Here is a 22,109-nt window from a genome sequence, read left to right as displayed (position 1 = left end):
CGGGGGCCCCGCAGCGTAATGGAATTGGCTCGTTTTGAACATGAACAATCTTATGGGTACTTTCAGTAGTACTCTGGAAAATGGGAGGGCTGAGTTACAAACTGGACCAGGTTCCACAATACGTCAGCCAGTCCGGAGCTAACTCAAGACATTTGAGTTAAACCCAAGTCTGGTGCTAACCGCTACATCTCGAGACTAGTATCCTATTCTCCGCACTGCCCGGATGTCAATCTTTCCCCAGGCCCTGTAGTCCAGGATACATCAATATCATACTCAGCCTGTAGATAACATTGTCCTGTAAACTACGTGCAAGAGTTTCTCCAGGCATGTTTCTTAACCGCTTCCCCATGCCTCCCACCGATCACCGACCGACCGACCCTGCTGCGTCCCAGGAGCAACTCGCAATTAAATGAGAATTGGGATCCCAAAGTGGTGAAGGTTTCCCACTCTCGTCGAACGAAACGAGAGTCATGATGTTCACCTCTAATTAGCCTTATTTCCTCTGTTCAGCGTTGGTTTACCGGGCTGTATTGTTTAGTATATATGTGTACTAAACATCGCCGGTTTTAGTACGAATCGGTACTAAACACCTTTCCCTGTTAGGAAGCTTTCGTACTAAATATTCCCGAGGATGTTTTTGACATTTCGTCAAGAAAAGTTTCAAGCGACTTGGAAACAAACGCTACCTTATCGCGCTTGCCCTGATTTAGCGAAATACCCATGGCACTACGGCTGCGGTGACGCTGTCTGGGCGGTAGCCTGCGTGGAATAGGAGGGGTGGTGAGGATTCGACGCGGCTTGTGAGGTGCGTAGTGGATTATATCAGTTAATGTCCCTGATTTGTATCGTAATGGTTGTCATGCTGGGATGGGCCCTGAACTGCAAGCAGCGATAAATCCATCATCTGCGCCGGACGCGTTCAGAACGCTGGTGCGCTGGGTGGTGTCGATAGCGCAGGCCGCAAAACTCGCCCTTACATGCAATGAATTCTGCCCAGGCCAAATTGCGCTGAATTTTTGAATTTATTGTGCATCTCAAAGTGCTCAGTAGGATTTTCCGAACTTTTCTTTGCAGCAGCACGATTTGTTGAAAACAATATTGCTGATAGGCATGCAGACAGCATGTATTGTGTAATGATTTTTTTCAAAGTTTGGCTTGAGAGAGTCATTCACAAAGTAGGTAATGATGCCCTGGATACAGTGTTCTAATATTTGGCCAGTTGGGTGGCAGGGATGTTTATCTTTGTTCATGCTGTAATACCCTGGCTTTCGGGCTCACTGCCTGTGGCCCCCACCTTGCTCAAAATCAGCCAGTCAGTATTGAACTGAGCAGCTGTCAAACCAGTGTCTAGGGATGTCAGACTTGACAAATGTCAGAGTAGGTCAGATGTCTGGGTCAGGGTTAAAGGGCAATGGATAAGAGCCCAACTGCATGGGGGGAATGCTGAAGAGCCTGGATTTGTGTACCATGAATTCGCATTTACATCCTGCGCAACCTGCTTGATGATTTTTGGAATACTGTTTTGGTACTTCTATCAAAGAGGTGAATGGCCAAGCTCCTGGAGTAGGTGTGCAACAAACTGTTCAAGTATTATAAAATCAGTTCTGCTTCTGAGTAAGGAAAAAAGTTTCTCCTGGCTAAAGATACACAAGTGTGCTTCCCATGGATCTGATCAACTAGCAAACTTTGTTAGCTGGAGCCCCTATCTGAATGTGAAATTTAATCTGCAGTGAAGAGGGAAGTCATTAATTAATAATTGGGGAGTCATTTCTGTAAAACACTTTAAGGTACACACATCCTTGGTGCTTGAAAATCTTATGCCTTGGCTTACTTGGCCTGATCATTCACCCTCCTTGCCTGGGAATGAGGTTGGACCTTGGGGGAGAGGCTAGGGCTAACAGAGCCATCAAGGGAACTTGACCATATGGTTTCCCTAGTTGGTCCAAGTTGGAAGAATACATATCTTGTAGCAAAGTAAATGTAAGCAGCTTTACTGAAGGAAATTACGTTTTAGGCCATTTCTGTAGGTGAGAAAGGAAAACCTTATTGCTGGTAAAAAAGTAAGATGACTTGTTAGACCTTGACTCATTTGAGTCACAGTTCATCCCTCAAAGGAGAAGTGTTGTGGATCTGCCCTTGTCAGGGTGTGGCTCACTTTTCAGGGGGTGGGGGTTATTCAGTTGGTGTGCTTCAGCCCCATGAGTTGAGCTCTGGACCCTGAATTTTTGAAAGAAGTTAGGTGAAATTTGAGGAGAAATTTGTTTTTTGGCACATTTTGTTGGGAGGCTGCATTGTTTTTCACTACTCAGCCCCCTAACTTATTTTGTGAAATAATTATTCACAATATCAGTGATGTGTCACATCTAAATGTGCTGTTCCCTAGACACTTGCCATTCTGCAAATGCATATGAGGCTTACAGGAATGTCAAGCTATTCATAAAGTGCATGAATGTTTACTCATTGTCTTGTCTTTCTCTTTCAGGAAGCCTATTTGAAGTCATGACTGTGATGGAGTTCTTTGGATGTGGCCTTCTGGCATTTGGACCACCTCTGGCTATGTTCATCATTACCATTGCCAAGGATCCTGTGAGAATTATCATTCTGATGTCCAGGTTGGTATAAGACTAAGCTAGCTGGCAGTGCCACCCCAGCATTAAGATCAGCATATGACTGCCTGGTGTGACTGTGGCAGTGTTTTATAAATTAATTATTACAGGAACTGCCTTGTTCAACTGCTGCAGTGTTTTACAAGTTAATTATTGCAGGAATGTTTCTGTTCTTCAGGTGGATCAGGAGCATGCTTGTGGCTACAAAAGCAGTTGGTAGTGCATAAATGCAAGCTACTGAGCTGCCATTTATACATAATATCCGTGTGCACAGACGTTCTGATATGGCAATATTTCTAGCACATGATGAGATTCTGCTGAACTTTGTTGACCTGGTGTCTTTACAGTGCCTTTTTCTGGCTGCTGTCACTACTCTTCTCATCACTCATCTGGTTCGCGGTTGTGCCACTCAGAAGTGACCTGGCATTTGGCATGGTCTTCTCCGTTCTCTTGCAGGAGCTCTTCAGGCAAGTCAAAGTGCTAAACAATGTGAGGCTTTCAGGCTTTGGGTGCACTTAATTTGTGTATGTGAACAATAAGAATGTGTTTGAATTAAAGCACTCTCATAATTTTATTACTTGTCCATGCTGTTGCCTGCATTTTGATTTACATTGTCAAAGCACGGTCATTGTGCTGGGTGATGCTATTCCTTGATGCCAGGTGACTATGTGTGTATGGCAGCCGCACTGTGGGTGGGTTGTACTGCTTCAAATGGCTGTCATTGTCATTGATCCATTTACCTCATTCATGATCTGCAGGTTTCTGCTCTACAAGTTGCTGCGCTTGGCTGAAAATGGTCTGAAGAAAGTCACAGACAATGACCAGGTGGTCACCAATCCACACATCATGGCATATGGTGAGTTAAGATGTTGGGAATGGTGGTCATGAAGAGTGCATGAGGCTTCCCAAGCAGGCATGTGGGAAATTTATTTTTTATGGACAATGCTATATGATGTGATGAAACAGATACAAGATAGTGGTGGGAGACCATCATATTGAATAATTCTGTGAATTTGGCCCTAAAGATGGAAATATGTACTGTTGTTGAGGAATTTTAGCAGACAGACCTTGCATTTGGAATAGAACACACAGAGCCTAAGTACACTTCCTCATCACCCACTTTTAACATGAAAAACGGTGACGGTCATCTTCAGGCCAGCCATGTAAAGGGTGGGTGGGCTGATTTCATCAAGTCTGGCCAAAGCTCTTGCTAGATGGTGGACCACTTCACTTTTTCGCGTGCTTACCACCTCGGTTGGCATTTTCAGTGTGTGGGCTTGGATTCGGCATGATGTCGGGCGCCTTCTCGCTGGTGAACGTGCTGGCGGACGCTGTCGGACCAGGCACAATGGGGCTGCGCGGCCACTCGTCCTTCTTTTTCCTCGTCTCGGCCGTGCTCACCCTCTGCTTCATCCTGCTCCACACCTTCTGGGGCGTCATCTCCTTCAGCGCGCTCGACCGTCGCCAGTACCTGCAGCTGGCGTTCGTGCTCGTCTCTCATCTCGCCCTTTCTTCGCTGGTGAGATGGTAACAGATGTTTCCTGTAATGCACAGGAATGATTGAGTTTTTGTGGTGGCCAGTGATGTTTGCTTTGCTGGTGCTAGGGGTTTACTGCAACCCAGGAGAGGAACTTATTGCCATTGTGGTGAGATTGATGAAATTGTGGTAAGATTGATGTCATGGTGGTTAGAGCATGGTTTGATATCAGTTTTCATTAGTGGGCTTTCCTGCATGGTATTTTTCTCTAACACTATGTTTCTTGGTGCATCTGATATGGTTGAGACTGAAGTTTGTTGCACCTTTTATATGTTTATAATTGTTCCCACCAGCTGTATGGGTTTGCAGTCTCTGCATTTTGCTTTTATCAACATTGACCTTCATTCACATCATTGGTCATGTCACCAGTCTGCTATATGTCGTGCCGTGACGCCGTACGACTGCTGTGTGCCGGACCGTCGCGCCGTACGGCCGCTGTGTGGTACGGTGACGCCGTAGGGCTGCTGTGTGCCATGCTGTGACGCCATAGGGCTGCTGTGTGCCGCCCTGTGATGCCGCACGGCCGCTGTGTGCCGTGCTCTGACGCCGTAGGGCTGCTGTGTGCCGGACCGTGACACCGTAGGGCCGCTGTGTGCCGTACCGTGACGTCGCAGAGCCGCTGTGTGCTGTACCGTGACGCCGTAGGGCCGCTGTGTGCCGGACTGTGACGCTGCGCGGTTGCTGTGTGCCGGGCAGACGTTGCTGAACGCCAGCCAGCTGTACGCGGCGACAGTAGTGCCGGCCGTTGTGCTGACGCTGGTGACCGGGTACGGTGCCCTGCTCATCACCGGCGGCTCCGGCGACCGACTGCTGGCCTGTCTGCGGCCCCGGCCCACCCAGCTGCAGGTGCCAGCACCGCCGCCGCCCGACAGGGAGTAGGTCCGGCCGCTGCCGTTTCATGGAGAGTCTGTCGGTCGTGCTCTGTGTCGCTACCCAACAGAGCAGGGTGGACTTCACTGTTGCTCTGCGGTGACAGGGCCAGACCGCACCGCTGCCGTGCGGTGACGGCCAGGCCGCACCGCTGCTGTGCGGTGACGGCCAGACCGCATCGCTGCCGTGCGGCGACAGGGCCGGCCCGTACCACTGCCGCCAGGGAGCAGGACGAGCGCGCCCCCCTGAGCGGTGTGACCAGGTCACTCCGGGACGTGGCCCCGGTCACACCGTCCGTACACCGTCTACCCCCTTGTTCCGACGCAGCTGTGGCCGGACCAGTGCAGTCCAGGTACGCCTCGGCCCTGACCCGGGGAGCCCAGCCCCACACAGACGTGTGCTGGCTGAGGTCATGTCCCTGCTGTCGGCGCCACACTACCCTCGTATTGTTCCGGCTTATGTCTTAAAGGTGATTCCATGTATCGGCGCCCATAGGCAATTAATGCTAATATGATCATTGCAAGTAGTTTAAGTACATGCTTTTCAGAAATGTGTTAAGTCAGCTTGTCCGGTACCTGCGCTGTACACATTTTAGTGAAAAATAATGCTTTTCTGATACGGTCCGGGGTGGAAGCGTGTAAAATGTATGTACCATGCTTATACTGTGTGAGCGTGAATGATGCAAGATAATTGTGTGATGAACTGTGATGTCATATCTTGTATGCTGTCGCTTGCATTGCATATTTATTGTCACATTTCTCTGGTCTCCAATATAAAATTTGCGTTTGGCGGAAATGTATCGCCCCTTTTCCCGTAATAGGTATTAATGTCGTCACATTGCTTTAATCACAGACGCCGGAGGCATTATGCTCTGTTGTGCAAGAGTCCGTTGTGCTCGTTTCAGACCCCCCTCGTTCCTACCGCGTCTTCATGTGACGTCAGACTGGAATGTCCGGCTGACGCGCACCCATCCTGAGCCATTCCTCCGCATCGAGCAAGTGGAGCCGGTGGTAGTCGTGAGGCCCAACTGGCAGCGCTGGCTCTCTGGCCGTCACTGTCTTGCGCTCGGACGTCAGGATGCTTCTTTCACGTGTGTTGAATACACTCTTATGTATTCGCTGTGTTGTGCGCGGCTCTATCTCTGCCCGGCCGAGAGCTGGGTACGGAGGATGTGATACCAAGAAAATAAAAACGCTGACAGTGATGACGTAAACGCCGATACCTGATTTCAATTATGGTCCGTTAATGTTTCACCCAAACAGCTTTGATTCCGCACATTAAAAGGTAGTCTACACGTGGCTTGAGCACCCGTTATCAAATGGCTTACTCTCGACCAGCTTCATCCCGCATCAGCACCATGCGGCATCGCTGGTGGGGGTCAGGTGGCAGTCGTTACCACACCGGTGGAGGAATGAGACGGACCCCTGGCGAGCAGGGTCTGCCCAGGCACCGGCCGGCTCCGCGAGCGGGTACGTGGACAGCACGCTGACCTGGCCGTGGTTCGGTCGTCGCCGCCGGCCCGAGAGTGGGCAGACTGGCTGGGCTCCGTCTGGACGCGGCCACTGGCTGCCGTCATAGGGACGGGCCGGCACCCGCGGCGTCAAAGGCGCCCTGCGTCGGCATGAGACCGCACAATGACGGCTCGCGTTAGAGTTGTGGGCTCAAACAGCTCGTACATCATTGGTCTGAGGCCCGGCAATGTGACATTGCCAATGCACGGTCACTTGGCTTGTATGGAAGTAATGTTGGGCATACCTGGTGTCGCTCAGGTGTGGAGCGTGATGGCGCTAGTTACGGCAGCGGCGTCGCAAGGTTGTCCAGGAACGTATTGCCCTCCCCGACCCTAGCGGGGTCGCAATCCTATTTTTAACGGTGTTGATCCCAAATCAGGTTTCGTTCCCTCACGCAGATCATCCGTTCACGTGGGCGTCGCATCGGTTGGTGCCGTGCGTGAGCTCAGATAATCGGAAGTGTACAACGCACTGATGCGTCATCCACTAATGGGCTATCCAGCGATCATACTCAAATCAGAAAGCCTGTTAGTCCATCAGGAACGTAGGCAAGGAGGGGAAGGGGCTAAGGTGGCTACGCGCATGGGCGTAGGAACAGGGTGGGGGGGCAGGGTGGCCATGCCCCCCCCCACACTTTTCAAGGTGGGAGCCAGCAGTGTTACTGCCCCCTCCCCCCCCCCTCCCACACACTTTTCAGATTAAGGCTGTGTTTGGCTTACTTTTGTACTACATCTAACAGATGTGCCGATTTACCTAGTTCACCAGCCATCTTCCTCAAGATGCGCCGTTTTGTCGTCATCATCGGTTGCTCATTAGTCACCACTTAATGTTACAGCCGCAGGGCTGACGCTGCGCGGGCTATGGAGACTGCAACGCCGGATATCGAGACTTGTTGCTGTCTTGCGAGCGCGCATGTTCAAACCATGTTATATAGTTTTTATCAGTTATCAGTTCTGACTGAATCTTAAACATTTTAAGACAAACATGAACTAGCTAGGCTAATACAAATTTGGGACCCCATTTCATCTACAATCTACGCTCAGGGAGTCTTCAATATCCCCGAAGAACACAACAAAACATGGAACTAGAGCCTATGTGACAATTATTGGACCACCTTCGGCGATCACGGATGTTGTTGCGTCAGTGAGGGCTTCTGTACTGATCCAGGGCCAACTGCGCGGGTCAGAAGGCCTCCCGTATCAGGGAAGGGAAGAATTTGTTACGGTATGTCCTTCCAGTGGCCTCCAGATCGATCAGGAAATACCGCGTCGTGTCGCCAGAATGACAGCCAAAAGAAACTTTGCGATCGGACGGAATGGTCCTTCAGCCCTTGACCTGAAACGCTAACGTGTCCCGGGTGTTGCAGTCAAGGGGCTCTTGCTGGAAGGAGATAAGGGGTCTCAATACTGTTGAGTAGAGTGGCAGCCTCATTACTGCTGAATAGCGGGTTGAAATGAGCTTAAGAAACGAACAAGGCCATCGCACGTTTGCACGCATGAGAACGTTCATTTTTCAGAATGGATTAGTAAAACAAATTGCATCGGCATGGTTGGACATGCCCGCCCCAACTTCGAGTGCAAGGACAGCGATGGCCTGGGTTGCAGCTTCCATAAAACCGAACGATATCGGGCACTGCAAGTGTCACCAGACAGCGGGCACCGCGGTAATCTGCCCCCTGGACAGATAAATATTTACAGAAACACGGAAAATAGAGATTCTAAGTTTTACTTTTCCAATTCCCCCACCAGATTCCTGCATCACTTTGTGGTGCTTTAAGGGCCAGTCCGTTGTTGTCATCAGTCTGAAAATCGCGCACATGAAATACGCGCCCAGACTGCATTGTAAATGTAAGATTTGATGTCCTGAAGCGTTCAAAGGTGCTACTTTCAGAAGCGTCATCATTTTCGGACACCCGCTGGCCACGGCTTAGTATTGGCTGCTGCGCCGACGCCGTGCGGCCTCGGGAGACTGCAACGGCTGGCGTCAAGGTTTTTCTTGTTGAGATTTGCGCGCGCGCATGCTCAAAATTATGTCACATAACTTGTATCCCTAATAGATGCAAGTGTCTTGAGGTAATAAGTTCAGAAGTGTCATCATTTTCGTCCACCGGTGGGCAGCGGCTGAAAAGTTAGCCACCTGACTAAAGCTCCATGGACTATGGAGATTGCGACGCCTGGAGTAGAGGTTTTTATTGCTACGATTTGCGAGCAAAAAACCACGTTACATAAATCCTATCACTAATCGATTCTGACTGGATGTTGAACATTTGCAGCTACACATGGCTTGGTCATGTTAATAGACATTGTTGACCATTCGACCTACAATCAAATTTTCATCTTTAAATTTCGATTTAACTGACGATCTATCACGTACCTTCGCAATGGCCTTAGTGTTTGTAGAACCCAGATACGAATTTTAAGTTTCTGACTTCTATCGTTTTAGGAGTTCAAAAAGCCATTGTAAATTAAAGGCACCGGTGATGTATTTCATGCGGTTGTTCAACACCTGATTTTTGCAGTTTATTGACTTGAAAATACAAACAGAATTGATCTCACGGTAGTTTCTGTTTTCTTTCCTGGTTGCAAAGTAAAAATGGCAATAATGGGAAGAAAACCGTACCCCTTGTTAACAAGTAAGCTACATCCGTGAATCTTTTAGAGGGGGGAGATCACCATAGGAAGGGCTTTTTTCAGCACCGTGTTAATCCTTGGCAAGGCTCTGGCCACGCCGCTGCCTTCATGCAAAAGAAGGTCAAGTCATTTACGTTGAATGATGGGCAATAAAATGTCCGTTGGGCCAATTCATACCTACGGCAGGCAGCTTCCCGTAGGGTTTTCTGCAATGGTGGGGTGTAAGGGAAAATAATTCGGAAAGAGATACTGTTGCAGGTGTCTTACATGTGTGTAAAAGACCAATTAGTAATAATGTTGATCCAGAAATATGCAGCAAAGCACCCATACGATCAGTTCGCGGTCAGTTATACGGGAGACAGCCGGCCCAGGGCAGTTGCCGCCGACGGCGGACGGTAGCAGGGCCCAAGTAAAGAATATATGACAGAAGTGCCTTCATTCTGTGGCTTGGTTTTTAAATGAGAATTTCCAGTTGCTTCACTTCTGCCACACTGCTTTTGGCAGTTTCAAGCTCCGACTTTGTTTCCGTCTTAAACGCTGCGATCAGTCTCATCTTTTGAAAATCATCCAGCGAAATGAAGGCGCATAAAATATTTGTCGCACTGTGAGCCATCGATTCGCTTTTAAAATTTTCACCAACCTATGTCCAAGCTGTATTTTGGTATTTACCCTGTGGAGGCAGATGCCTCCTCAATGTCCCAAAATGCCTACCCGCGGGTGGAATTTCGCCTCCCCAGAAAAGCCAGTGTTGAAATGGACGAATAGTTCTGGGAAGCTGGACGGCCTCATTTGCCGAACGACGTAGACGAGTTGAGCAAGCAAGATTATGCACCAGTGAGAAACAGCTCCAGGTGCAAATCTAGCAAAACAGCCATGGCATTTGAATAAAAAACGGCAACAACCTCCATCTCTAACCCCCCTCGGTCACCGGACTTGCATTCCAGAAAAAGTTCCTGAAGCACGCCTTGAACTTGCCCATCCCCCCACTTTTTGAAACGTTCCTCCGCCTATGGCCATGCCTCCCTCTCCATCAGCCAAGGGTCCACAGTTAACAATATATTTAGCAATTTAGCAGGACTTTGATCCAATTTCGCAGGATCTCGGAGAGTAATCGGCGTTTTACCCGCCCCCCCCCCCCCGCCCATGAAAGTCCCGTTTACTTATCTGAAGTCAGGAAGACCCAGGGAGAATTCTGAGCAGTCCTGGCCTCAGAGGCCTTCCTCGAAAATCGCGGTGAAAGACGCTAATCCCCTTTAATATGGATACACCATGTGTCTACAAATATGACGCATTGCATTCAATTATATGCCGTGAAAATCTTGGGCACCACGTTGCGCGCTGACGAGGGCTCACGCACTGATGGGCGCCGCGTAAGTTTCCTCCCTGTGGTTCCTATGTGGTGGATTCTGTAAAAGTGAAGTGCTGATTTGCATCACGTCAGTCATCAACGAACCGTGATAAAATCTGAGCTGTTTCCCTCTTTTCAGTTGTTCTGGGTGGGTAAAATGATGAGGTGGAATATGACCCCAACATCGAGTAAAACCCTTGACGTCCCTGGGCTACCCTCTGGATCATTCCAGGCAGGTTCACCAAATTGCTGAGTCAGTAGTGAAACTTGTGCATTGATTTGTAGCAGTGCGGTGTTTCTGAATGCAGTCAATTGCAGACCATTGCCTGTGATCGTTTTTGCAGCCATTAGCAATGTTTATTGCCACTCAGTTCAGCTGTCTGGTACTACAATTGTGCATGGAAACTCTGATCACATGTGCCTGCTTTTCTTTAAAACCAGGAAATCAGCTCCAAGGCAGGAATGCAATGTCAGAAGCAGAGAAGAAGCAATCAGAGTCAGACATGTGTGCTGAGCCTGTGGGTAATCAGCTGAAAGCAGATACTACAGACCAGACACCAGGGCAGATAAAGAAGGTGATAGATGCAGAGAAGGAAACTGAGTCAGATGAGGATGTGCAATTGTCTGCATTCACGATGTCTGCATTGCAAGAGTTTGTGTCAGAACAGCTTGAACGGGAGCAGAGGAGGCAACAGGTGGAGAGATGCACATTGGATGCAGGTGCTGATGATGACTTTGAAGAGGACTGGGTAAGTACCAATGCTGTTTCAAAAGGACAAATAAAAGGTGCTTGGAGCTGTGGATTATTGTTAGCTACCATGTAGTTGCTATTACTATCAACTCTCCCAGGGGGTCAGTTTGACATCCCTTAAGGTTTTTTTGGGAATGGTTTCTGAATGGTGCAGTAGCTGCACCAAATTTTTGCATAGCTGTAGAATATTGAAAGGTGGATCATTTGGTATGCGAATATATATGTTATTGAACAATGGCAGGTCAAAGTCAGGTCATAGATTCTTATTGATTGATGATAGGTGATTTCCAGGGAAACATTAATCTGATGCAACAAGGGAGTGTAAAAGTGTAAGATGAACTCATACATCTCAGAGATATTTTTAGGACACACAACAATTAAATGTACAAAGTCCATTGACCTAGGGTCAACTATGAAGGGCAGACCAAGGTCTAAATCAACCTGTTTTGTTACTTCAGAGCTTGCTGTGTGGAGTAGTTTCTGGAACTCATTTTGTGTCTATTGATAACAGAAACCACATAAGATATATCCCATATATTCTCAAAGGTCAGGATAAGTCAGGGCTGACTAAAAATGGCCCAGGTCAACATTTTGTTTTTTCAGAACATGTTGATAAGCATAATCTATGGTGTGCATTGAAATGCAAAATTCAAAGCAGTATTGCATGATTTTGGTCACCATGACCCCTGCAAGGTCAAAGAAAGTCACTGGCCTTAAATGAGTGCCAGTAATTTTTTACTTGAAACAGGTATGTAGGTTCTGGGGCACTTTGGACACCAATATCAGGGGTGTGATGTTGTTTGACCACATTTGAGCTGAAGGTCATGACCTAGGAATCCCAAATTTTGATGCAAGTGAGTTCATGTACAGATCAATACACCCTGTGAATTTAGCATCTCTAGCTCTCTTAGTTTCTGAGATCTCATGGGGTCAAATTGACCCCCACCCAAACAGAGGGAATTCAGTTGGCCACCTGGGTGCAAGTTATGACTGTTACAGACTGATGCCAGCATGTAGGCTGAAACTAGTGCTTATCTGCTGGCAATCATGGAGGCAGAAGAAAATTCCTCCCTGGAACTTGTGGCATACCAACCTGTGAGGTCTGTCTGCCTTGCTGCCAAAGTTCACCTCACCTGCCAGTTACTTCAGCAGACAGTGAACCACCACTATGCCTGCAGTCGTCTTCGTCGACTACTTCGTGGCCGTGCTCTCTGGGGCTCACCATGCCTTGTTCCACTGCAGCAGCTGAGCCAATTCTGGTACGACGAGCGCACGTGCCGTGTGCTGGGCGCGGAAGCGATGCGGTTGGCGGGACCCACCGGCCGCGTGGCCTGCCTCTCGTGTCCCACCCTGTACCGGCATCTGCGCAAGGTGCGGCCGGCCGGCCTACAGCGTGAGTACGCACACGGCCATCAGCTGGGAGGGGAGGTGCAAACAGTGCACGGGGTGGGCGAAGCTGGCAGCGAGCGGTTGTTTGTGACGTCGGAAAGCGCGGTGCCGATCACGCTGATTCGTTTGGCGCCGTGGCTTGTCTCCGCGAAGTGACACCTTGTGCGCCTGTGCGGTGCGCCTGTCTTGCTGTACGTGCATGTCTCATGGTGCCCGCACGGCGCGGGGACGACAATCCCAGTGTGTTGCCGACCGGATGTGCCTTCCTGACCAGTCAGACAAGGATGATTCATGCTTCGATCTGTTGCGACTGCTTGTTCTGTGCAGACAGTGCCGGTTGTGCCCACGGGTTGAATGGCTGCGTCCGCACCTGATCACCGCTCTCAGACTAGGGGACGCCTCCTTGGTCGGCAGTGACGCTGCTGGAGTATGACCAGCGGTTCGGCGTGTTCGGGTCCGACTTCGTCCTCTACGACTACCGGGCGCCGCTGGAGGTGCCACCGGCGCTGCGTGAGCAGTTCGACGTGGTGGTGGCCGACCCGCCGTTCCTCTCGGAGGAATGCCTCACCAAGACGGCCGTTACCGTCCGCCTACTGGCCAAACACCACCTCCTTCTGTGCACAGGTGCCGCTCGCTCTGCCGAGAGACTGTCGCCAACTCAGGTCGCTCTGCTTGAGGGTCTGAACCCGTGGAGTCAGATTTATGTCGTCACTGTATTCCGTGATGGGGCGGGTTTTGGCAAAAAAAAAAAAAATGGGCCTGCGAGATCAGTTTGCGATGTAGGGCACATCTGGCTTACGTCCATAGTAAGGCCGTCACCAGCTCTCAACTGCGGCTCCGTATGCGAATATAGCTTCCCCACCCGTCCACGTCATTGACCATCGTGTCTCGGCGCCGCTTACCGTACAGCTACGTCTGTTTGCCGCTCAGCGCGCGGTGGGGCGATGTGGCGGCGTCTGGTGTTCGCCGGGTAACGCCCGGGTGTGTCCGGTCCCGCTCCTCCCCAGCGGGGCGTCGCACCGACGACACGTCTAACGCGAGCGTCCGCACCGCGCCGCAGGTGCCCAGATGGGCGAGCTGGCCTCGCGGCTGCTGGGCGTGCACGAATGCCAGTTCCGCCCCGGCCACACCCACAATCTGGCCAACGAGTTCCGCTGCTTCGCCAACTACGACCTGGACGCGCACGTCGCCAGCGGAGAGGCGGCTTCGTGACCGGTCCAGCGTCGGCGGCCTCGTGACCGGCCCAGCGCGGGCGGGCTCGTGACCGGCCCAGCGCCGGCGGTCTCGCGAGCGGCCCAGCGTCGGCGGCCTCGTGACCGGTCCAGCGTCGGCGGCCTCGTGACCGGCCCAGCGCAGGCGGGCTCGTGACCGGCCCAGCGCCGGCGGTCTCGCGAGCGGCCCAGCGTCGGCGGCCTCGTGACCGGTCCAGCGTCGGCGGCCTCGTGACCGGCCCAGCGCGGGCGGGCTCGTGACCGGCCCAGCGCCGGCGGTCTCGCGAGCGGCCTAGCGCCGGCGGCCTCGTGACCAGCCCAGCGCCGGCAGCCTCGTGACCGGCCCAGCACGTGTGGCGAGGCGTCCGCGTGACCGGTCTAGCGTCGGCGGGCTCGTGATCGGCCCAGCGCCGGCGGGCTCGTGACCGGTCCAGCGCCGGCAGCCTTGTGACCGGCCGAGCGCCGGCAGGCAGTGTCGGCGTTCCGTGAGCGCCACGCTCGTGAGGGTCGGCCCAGACTTGCTCAGCTGTGGATGGTGCGGACCGTGCAGAAATGTGATCGAAAGCGCATGTCAACTTGCCGCATTGCGGGAGGGGATGACGGTTATTGCAGTTGTTCATGATCTTTTGTCGTGGATTGTGCTTGGAATATTGCTGTTACGTTTTTCTGCATTTTTCAGAATACACATGGCACATCGTCGTTCTGTATGGTCCAGTCTCTGTTACCGAGCCGTTCTCTGGGAGCTTGGCGGCGGGTATTTTACATAGCTCGGCGCGCATCATATATTGGGTCAAGCACGGTAGATACACGGAAGTATGTTACCAGCTTTGGTGATTGAAGGAGTGGCACAGCTGAGGTGGAACTGCTTATGGAGCTTTAGCCCCTCTGTCCAGTCGAATTCGACCGCAGTTTTTCACGCTTTCTGGTATAATTCTACAATCTGGTGATCAGGAAAGCAAGTTGAACTTGAAACATCATGGACTACCGTGGGCAGTGGCATGTGCAGCCCAAAATTCCTTATTGAGTGACAAGGTTAGTGGATAGCCGAGTCAGTATGTACGGTACGCAGCTCTAGGACAACCAGTGCGAACCAACACCGATAGGTCATTAGTACGTTAGGTGTAGTGCCTATCAACGTTTGTGGTGTCTCCCAGTGCACAACGTGTAGAAATTTATCCCCCCGTCGTAAATCCTGGCTGCGCCCGGACATGCACATGGCTCCATCTTCTGGGGCAGCTGCGTGCGCAGATACGTAATCTGGCCCATCATCATTCAGCTGGGGCTGTTTGCCATGCGTACTCCCGCGACATCGGAGTTGCAAGAGCGCGCGGCATCCGTGCAGTGGGTGCACTGATCCGCCTAAGGTAAGCACATTTTTAGCAGAGAAAATAGAGTGCCACGGTAGCCGAGGTGCGCGCAGCTGCCGAGAAGCAAGCCCAATCGCCAGCGTGGCTCCACCTGCGGTTCGGGTGAGTTACAGCGTCCAGCCTGCGTGAAGCTGCGCAATGTGAAACCGCACAAGGCTCGTTGGTGGAGACGACGTGAGGTTTTAAGCCGTTTGGTGGCTCAAAGGCTATGGTGAGAGGAGTGACCATGAAGCCACTTGCGCCGAGGCAGCCGGAAGACATGCTGGGTGTGAGTATGAAGGCCACGGGTCCTCCCACCTTGCCCGCCACGCCTGCGCTTGCAGTGAGCCCAAATGAAGTGTGCGTGGTGCATAGCGTGCCGGCCGTAATTTAGGTGAAGTGCTCCACTGCCGGGAGAACTTTCAAACATCTGACAGCAGTGTAATGACGGTGACGACAGCAGTGTAATGACGGTGACTTCAAGTCTGGACGAAAGCGGTGTAAGTACGGCCAAGTCTGGACGAAAGCGTGTAATGACCCCCGAAGTCTGGACGACAGCGGTGTAATGACGGTGACGGCCAAAGTCTGGACGAAAGCGGTGTAAGGACGGCCAAAGTCTGGACGACAGCGGTGTAATGACGGTGGCGGCCAAAATCTGGACGAAAGCGGTGTAAGGACGGCCAAAGTCTGGACGACAGTGGTGTAATGACGATGACGGTCAAAGTCTGGACGAAAGCGGTGCAATGACGGCCGAAGTCTGGACGACAGCGGTGTAATGACGGCCAAAGTCTGGACGACAGCGGTGTAGTGACGGCCAAAGTTTGGACGACGGTGGTGCAATGACGGCCAAAGTTTAGACGGCGGCGGTGTAATGACGACCAAACTTTGGACGACGGCGGTGTAATGATGGCCAAAGTTTGGACGACGGCTGTGTAATGACGACCAAAGTTTGGACGACGGCGGTGTAATGATGGCCAAAGTTTGGACAACGGCGGTGTAATGACGACCAAAGTTTGGACGACGGCGGTGTAATGATGGCCGAAGTTTGGACGACGGCGGTGCAATGACGGCCAAAGCGTATGCGCAGCTGCAGCTGCAAATGATTGCCGCGGATTTCACCTATAAGCTCGTGTGTATTGACAACCCACAGTTTGAGATCAACGCCGCGATCCGCGTCGTCTGTGATGAATTCGACCTTCGCTTCATCGGACCCATCATGGATCGAGCGAAAAAGTTTTGGTGTGCGACTGCGCTCCCCACACTGTTACAGCGAGACTTATTGGAGCACTGTTGCGTCGCTCAGAGGAATGCGATGCCGGTGGTGCGTATTGGCATCTTCCTTATGTATTTCTGTAGCATAGCCTAAAAAAGCACGCATAGTTCTGATCAGTTCGCTGCAGCAAGTGTGTACTTCCTGCTTTTGGTGTGGTTCATCCAGTCCATCGGTGGTGTCCGGCGTTCTTTATTATAAAATATAATGCGCGTGTGAAACATCTCACGCGTTTCAACAGAATGCTGGTAAGTGCCGATACACACGACACGATGTAGTAGCTCAGTGTGACAACAGTCCCGCATGATCTGTGCGGACAAAGCACAACCACTTAAGTGGTCTTCACAGCAGCATCACACATTCCTGGAAGTTCAGATGTGTGGCATCCATCCTCATTGCGGCCTGGGCCCAGCTCCTAGGCCATAGACAGCCACACGAAATAACTTGTTAGGGGTCTTCGCTGATGACTTGGTCCATTTTGGATCGAAACAGATCTTCATTTCCCTGCGAGTGCGCACCACCAAAGATGTGTATCCAAGATAACTAGTATTCCCAAATTCTTCCCGACCTAACGGCAGATCGCCAGTTCCCGTTACACATTCAACCTCTATGGCCATGGTCGCAGACTTATGTGATCGTGACGTCACGGATGAAACGTCAAAACTTTATGAAAAAATAAAATGTAGACGGTTTTAACGTGCAAAAAGGTTCCAGCGACGGTGGCTATATATATACACAATCTATATTTAATGGCTGGTTTGACGCTGTAAACAAAACATGTGGTCCCAGACTCACAGACCTTTAAATGAAGTGTGTTCCGCAGGTTGTAATTTATTAATCCGCCAAAACGCCGACCGGAAGTTACAAGTCTTGGTACGGAGACAGCAACTTCCTCCATACACACAAGTGCTGCAATCCTGGCGCTTGACGTAGCCTTTCATGGTGTCAGCATGTCAACTGACGGGCGTCGCGGCGTGTCGCAACAGACAAAATCCGCGCATAAGACATAACATGACTTGTCAGTGGTGTTCCAGACGGGGGGCGATATCTGCCAAATCAACAAATACAAACACATTGACAAAGTTACCTTGGTAGCAGCCGTCGTCTCGCGGCGCGGGGGTTCCGTCCGCAATTCAAACAACGTTTGCATTCGCCGTCACAAGCTCTGTCGCACCGAAGTCCGGCCATTGAAAGTCTATAGCATCTCTGATATAAAACTGATTTGTGGCAAGACACCTTGTCTGTGCAAATGCACGCGGCGTGCGCATATTGTCCTTAGCACGTGGTGGCGTCAGCCCGCTGCTCGGCGAGCACAACAAAGTACCATATCCGTGGTGCGACGAGCGCGGCTACGGCCGGTCCTGAGCGGCGATCGGACCCAGCCGACCTCTGACGTTACACCCGCGTCCGAGGCGCATCAGTCGTCCGCCCGGCTGGCACTCAGGTGAGCTCAGTGACCTCAAGACGCAGCAGCTCCAGACCCTCGCCGTACACCAGCACCATGACCGTCCTGAAACAGATATGTCCGATTTCCATCAACCGCAGGCACAAAACGTCTTCACCAGCAAATACCATATTGTGGATGCCACGCCACTCCGTAGCCCGCAAAACCCGGGAATATCAGACTTCGCACCAGACGCTTTAGGACGGTGGCATCGCCTCTACACAGCTCCTACGCACAGCAGCTGCACAAAACCGTGTCATTGTCAATGTCGCTTGTAGCGCAGTGCGACCAAACCGCTGGAGACCCTGCTCCGCGGCGCCGGCAGCGTCGCTGAGCGACGGCTGCAGGGAGCGACGGGGCGGGACACCGACCCACTGACCCGTCCTCGGTTGAAGCCACGTGCGCAGGGCGCCGACCCACTGACCCGTCCTCGGTTGAAGCGACGGGCGCAGGGCGCCGACCCACTGACCCGTCATCGGTCGGAGCGACGGGAGCAGGGCGCCGATCCACTGACCCGTCCTCGGTCGGAGCGACGGGCGCAGGGCGCCGACCCACTGACCCGTCCTCGGTCCAGAGCAGCGCGCCTTTGGCGTCCGCCACGGCCGTCAGGCGGGTGGAGTCGAGCCGGAGCCGGCCGGCGCGCTCCGACCAGACGCACACGCGCTGGTCCACCGACACAGAGAGCAGACGGCCGTCCGTGCAGCCAGAGCACGGCTGCAACACCCACACACACGCGTCAGGCGCGCTCCTGGGCACGGCGACACCCAGCACGGACGGCGTAGGGGGAGGGGAGGGGGGAAGGGGGTTCATGGAAACTGTGAGCGGGAGCTCAGGTGAAGTATGGCAAAACATGAGACACCAACCGAACTTCCTGGTACTTGGGACACCCCCAACAACCTAATGAAACTTGGTTCTTTGATGAAAATTGGGGTTAGGTGGCGCGTCGACTTCCAGGGTCATTTTGCGCCCAGAAAACCTGGTTCTTTACACATTCCTGTAAACACGAAAGCAGAGGAGCACGGAATTCAGTACACATTTCAGCACAGGTAAGGGTCTAAAGGGGACACGGCTAGTGGCAATCTCGGTCATGGAGGAACGAGACATTATGGACCTGATGGCCCGTGTCACAGCATGATCGGCTGAAAATACCCCGAACCTGGCAGTGGATGTAAGGCGTAATTTTTCTCATTGGGACATTTTTATTAAAAGTGGCCAATCATAAAACTCGACTCATAGCTCGCTGACGTCAAAATGGTTATAGGGATCGCCCAAACTCAAGCTGACCCGGAAGACCGGATCACCTGCTTAGCCTCGCAATGGTGGTATACCACACCAAAACATATTGTTCTGGTGCCCGTGATATTTCAGCCAAGCCGGCAAGCTGGCAAAACCAGTACTCAAACAGGCAGCACAACACCAGGGACTTGATCTCCACAGCCAGCTGTGATCAGGGGACATGACCTCTGTCCTAGTCTGTGACCTGACCTCCGTCATCATCTGTGGCCTGACATCCACTCCAAACTGTAGCCTGATCTCTGTCCTGACCTGTGATCTGGAGGTGTGCGCGCCCGTCTGGCGGGCAGCCGTCTCCAGCCGAGGCCGCGCTCCGTTTGTCCGCAGCTGGCTGAGGCAGAGCGCGCCGTCATCGCCGCCGGTCAGCAGCTGAACGGCGCCGCCCGGCGCCGGCCGAACAGACAGCGCGTTCACGCCCGACTGGTGCAGCGGCGGCAGCGGCAGCGGCTCCGGCTCTCCGGCTCCGGCTCCGGCTCCGACTTCGGCTCCGGCTTCGGTTCTGACTCCGACTCCGGCTCTGGCTCTGGCTCTGGCTCTGGCTCTGGCTCCGGCTCCGGCTCCGACTCCGGCTCCGGCTCCGGCTCCGGCTCCGGCTCCGGCTCCGGCGGCTCCGCTCCCGGCCGGCACAGCCAGACGACGCCCGCGGTGGTGGCGGCCATCAGGAGCCGGCCGCTCCAGCGCAGACGCAGCACACACTGGCCACCGAGTGACAGCTGGCGCAGCGGCGTTAGCCGCGGCGCTGCATCGCTGAACGCGAACAGCCTGCCGGCAACCGGCATCTGAGCTGAGACGAGCTGCAGCAGCACCGCCAGCACCGCCGGCCGCTGAGTTGAGGCGGGCTGCAGCAGCACCGCCGGCCGCTGAGCTGAGGCGGGCTGCAGCGGCACCGCCAGTCGCTGTGCTAAAGCGAGCTGCAGCAGCACTGCCAGCAGCTGAGCTGGGGCGAGCTGCAGCAGCACCGCCGGCAGCTGAGCTGAGGCGGGCTGCAGCGGCACCGCTCGCTCTGGCGTCCGGCTCAAAACCACGATAGTCCGTGACTAACGAACATGCGCGATGGGCGCCATGCTGCGGTCGAAAACCTCAATAACCAATCGATGAACACACATATGACGGCTACAGCCGCCAGCACAAAACCTTCACTCATAACTGGAAACGTGACTCTGAGCTGGCGACTGAGCTGAACGTTAACTGGGCTGCCATATTCAACAGCGTCAGGCTGCCATGACATTTTGCCGCGGCTGCGCTGTCAACACAATGGCTTACGCTCGATAATACACGCACGCCCTGCCAGCACTCGCAGCGCAGGTCGCGGGGCGGCGGGCGCCGGGAAGCGGCGGCGGCGGGCGGCGTACCTCACCAGTCCGTCGGAGCCGGCGGCGGCCGCAGTGACGCGCCGGCCGGGCCCCGGCCGCGCGTCCAGGTCCATGTAGCGCGTCTCGGGCCGGCCGTCGGGCCGCCGGCCGTCGGAGCGCCGGTCGGCCGGGCGCGCCATGTGGGAGCTGAGCTCGACGCACTCGGCGCCGACCAGCCGCCACAGCTTGAGCTGGGCGCGCCCCCGGCCGACAGCAGGTAGCCGGCGTCGGCCTGCCGCCGCCGACGGCACACAGCGCGCGCACCGAGCTGATGTGGGCGCGCAGCGTGACAAGCGGCCGCAGCGGGCGGCCCGGCGCCGCCGACAGCAGACGGACGGTGGTGTCCTCGCCGGCGGTGGCCAACAGCGCGCCACCGTCCGGCGCCCGGCCCAGGTGCAGCGCCGAGAGGGTAGCGCCGCTCTGCAGGCCCGGCTGCAGGCGGCGGCGCGTCCGTTAGTCGGAACCGACCTGTCAGACTCAGCTGACCAGCGACTGCCGTCAGTCGGCACCGACCTGTCAGACTCAGCTGGCCAGCGACGGGCCTGAGTCGGCATCGACGGGTCAGACTCAGCTGGCCAGCGACGGCCCTGAGTCGGCACCGACCGGTCAGACTCAGCTGGCCAGCGACTGCCGTCAGTCGGCACCGACCGGTCAGACTCAGCTGGCCAGCGACTGCCGTCAGTCGGCACCGACCGGTCAGACTCAGCTGGCCAGCGACGGCCGTCAGTCGGCATCGACCGGTCAGACTCAGCTGGCCAGCGACTGCCGTCAGTCGGCACCGACCGGTCAGACTCAGCTGGCCAGCGATGGCCGTCAGTCGGCATCGACCGGTCAGACTCAGCTGGCCAGCGACGGCCCTCAGTCGGCATCGACCGGTCAGACTCAGCTGGCCAGCGACGGCCCTCAGTCGGCACCAACCGGTCAGACTCAGCCAGCCAGCGACGGCCGTCAGTCAGCACCGACCGGTCAGACTCAGCTGGCCAGCGACGGCCCTCAGTCGGCACCGACCTGTCAGACTAAGTCAGCCAGCGACGGCCGCCAATCCGCCAGCCACACAGACAGACGGGCGACCACAGCGTCCAGTTAGTGGCAGTGGGGCGTCCGAAAACAAAACCGCCAGCAATGCTGAAGGTGGTATTGTATTTGAGCGGTGCCCCAGTGACATTTGGTGGCTTCATTGCAATACGTGATTCTGCCATCTCGCACTACCATGCCTCTTTTAGCCAAGTGGACGGCGGGGCGGGCGACTCACCTTAATGACCGACGTCTGAAGATCGGCCAGGAGACAGGAGACGTGTCGGACCTGCCTCTCTGAGACCCAGCTGAGCCAGAGTGCGTCGCTGGAGACGGAGAGCGCCCAGGAGCGGTGGCCGCCGCCGCAGGTCACGCGCCACAGCTCCCGCTCGGCCGCCACTGACCAGAGCACAAACTGAGACTGACCGCGGCGACGGCCAGGGTCAGGCACCGCCACTGGCCAGAGCACAAACTGAGACTGACCGCGGCGACGGCCAGGGTCAGGCACCGACAATGACCAGAGCACAAACTGAGACT

The 22,109-nt window shown here is 54.0% G+C and overlaps 2 protein-coding genes across 4 annotated transcripts; both read left to right on the top strand.

Annotated features, from left to right (window-relative positions):
- The first annotated feature begins 761 nt into the window (after nucleotides 1-761).
- LOC119103337 (gamma-secretase subunit Aph-1) lies at nucleotides 762-5,383 on the top strand. The gene is made up of 6 exons (XM_037226839.1): nucleotides 762-805; nucleotides 2,483-2,612; nucleotides 2,954-3,073; nucleotides 3,365-3,462; nucleotides 3,875-4,125; nucleotides 4,840-5,383. The coding sequence occupies exons 2-6, from the start codon at nucleotides 2,500-2,502 to the stop codon at nucleotides 5,020-5,022; spliced, it is 765 nt and encodes a 254-aa protein (XP_037082734.1). The 5' UTR covers nucleotides 762-805; nucleotides 2,483-2,499; the 3' UTR covers nucleotides 5,023-5,383.
- A 5,119-nt stretch (nucleotides 5,384-10,502) lies between these two features.
- LOC119103335 (EEF1A lysine methyltransferase 1-like) lies at nucleotides 10,503-13,894 on the top strand. Of its 3 annotated transcripts, none has more exons than XM_037226835.1 (5): nucleotides 10,503-10,524; nucleotides 10,944-11,251; nucleotides 12,496-12,646; nucleotides 13,057-13,266; nucleotides 13,703-13,894. In XM_037226835.1, the coding sequence occupies exons 2-5, from the start codon at nucleotides 10,970-10,972 to the stop codon at nucleotides 13,852-13,854; spliced, it is 795 nt and encodes a 264-aa protein (XP_037082730.1). In that variant the 5' UTR covers nucleotides 10,503-10,524; nucleotides 10,944-10,969; the 3' UTR covers nucleotides 13,855-13,894. The 3 variants fall into 3 exon arrangements, with proteins under 3 accessions (XP_037082730.1, XP_037082731.1, XP_037082732.1); XM_037226836.1 differs by lacking the exon at nucleotides 10,503-10,524 and adding an exon at nucleotides 10,597-10,608; XM_037226837.1 differs by lacking the exon at nucleotides 10,503-10,524 and adding an exon at nucleotides 10,613-10,650.
- Nucleotides 13,895-22,109: the final 8,215 nt, after the last annotated feature.

Source organism: Pollicipes pollicipes, unplaced genomic scaffold (assembly GCF_011947565.3).
Source record: "Pollicipes pollicipes isolate AB1234 unplaced genomic scaffold, Ppol_2.1 Scaffold_5724;HRSCAF=6776_pilon_pilon_pilon, whole genome shotgun sequence".
NCBI lineage: Eukaryota > Metazoa > Arthropoda > Thecostraca > Pollicipedomorpha > Pollicipedidae > Pollicipes > Pollicipes pollicipes.
This window is presented reverse-complemented; position numbering and strand designations above follow the sequence as displayed.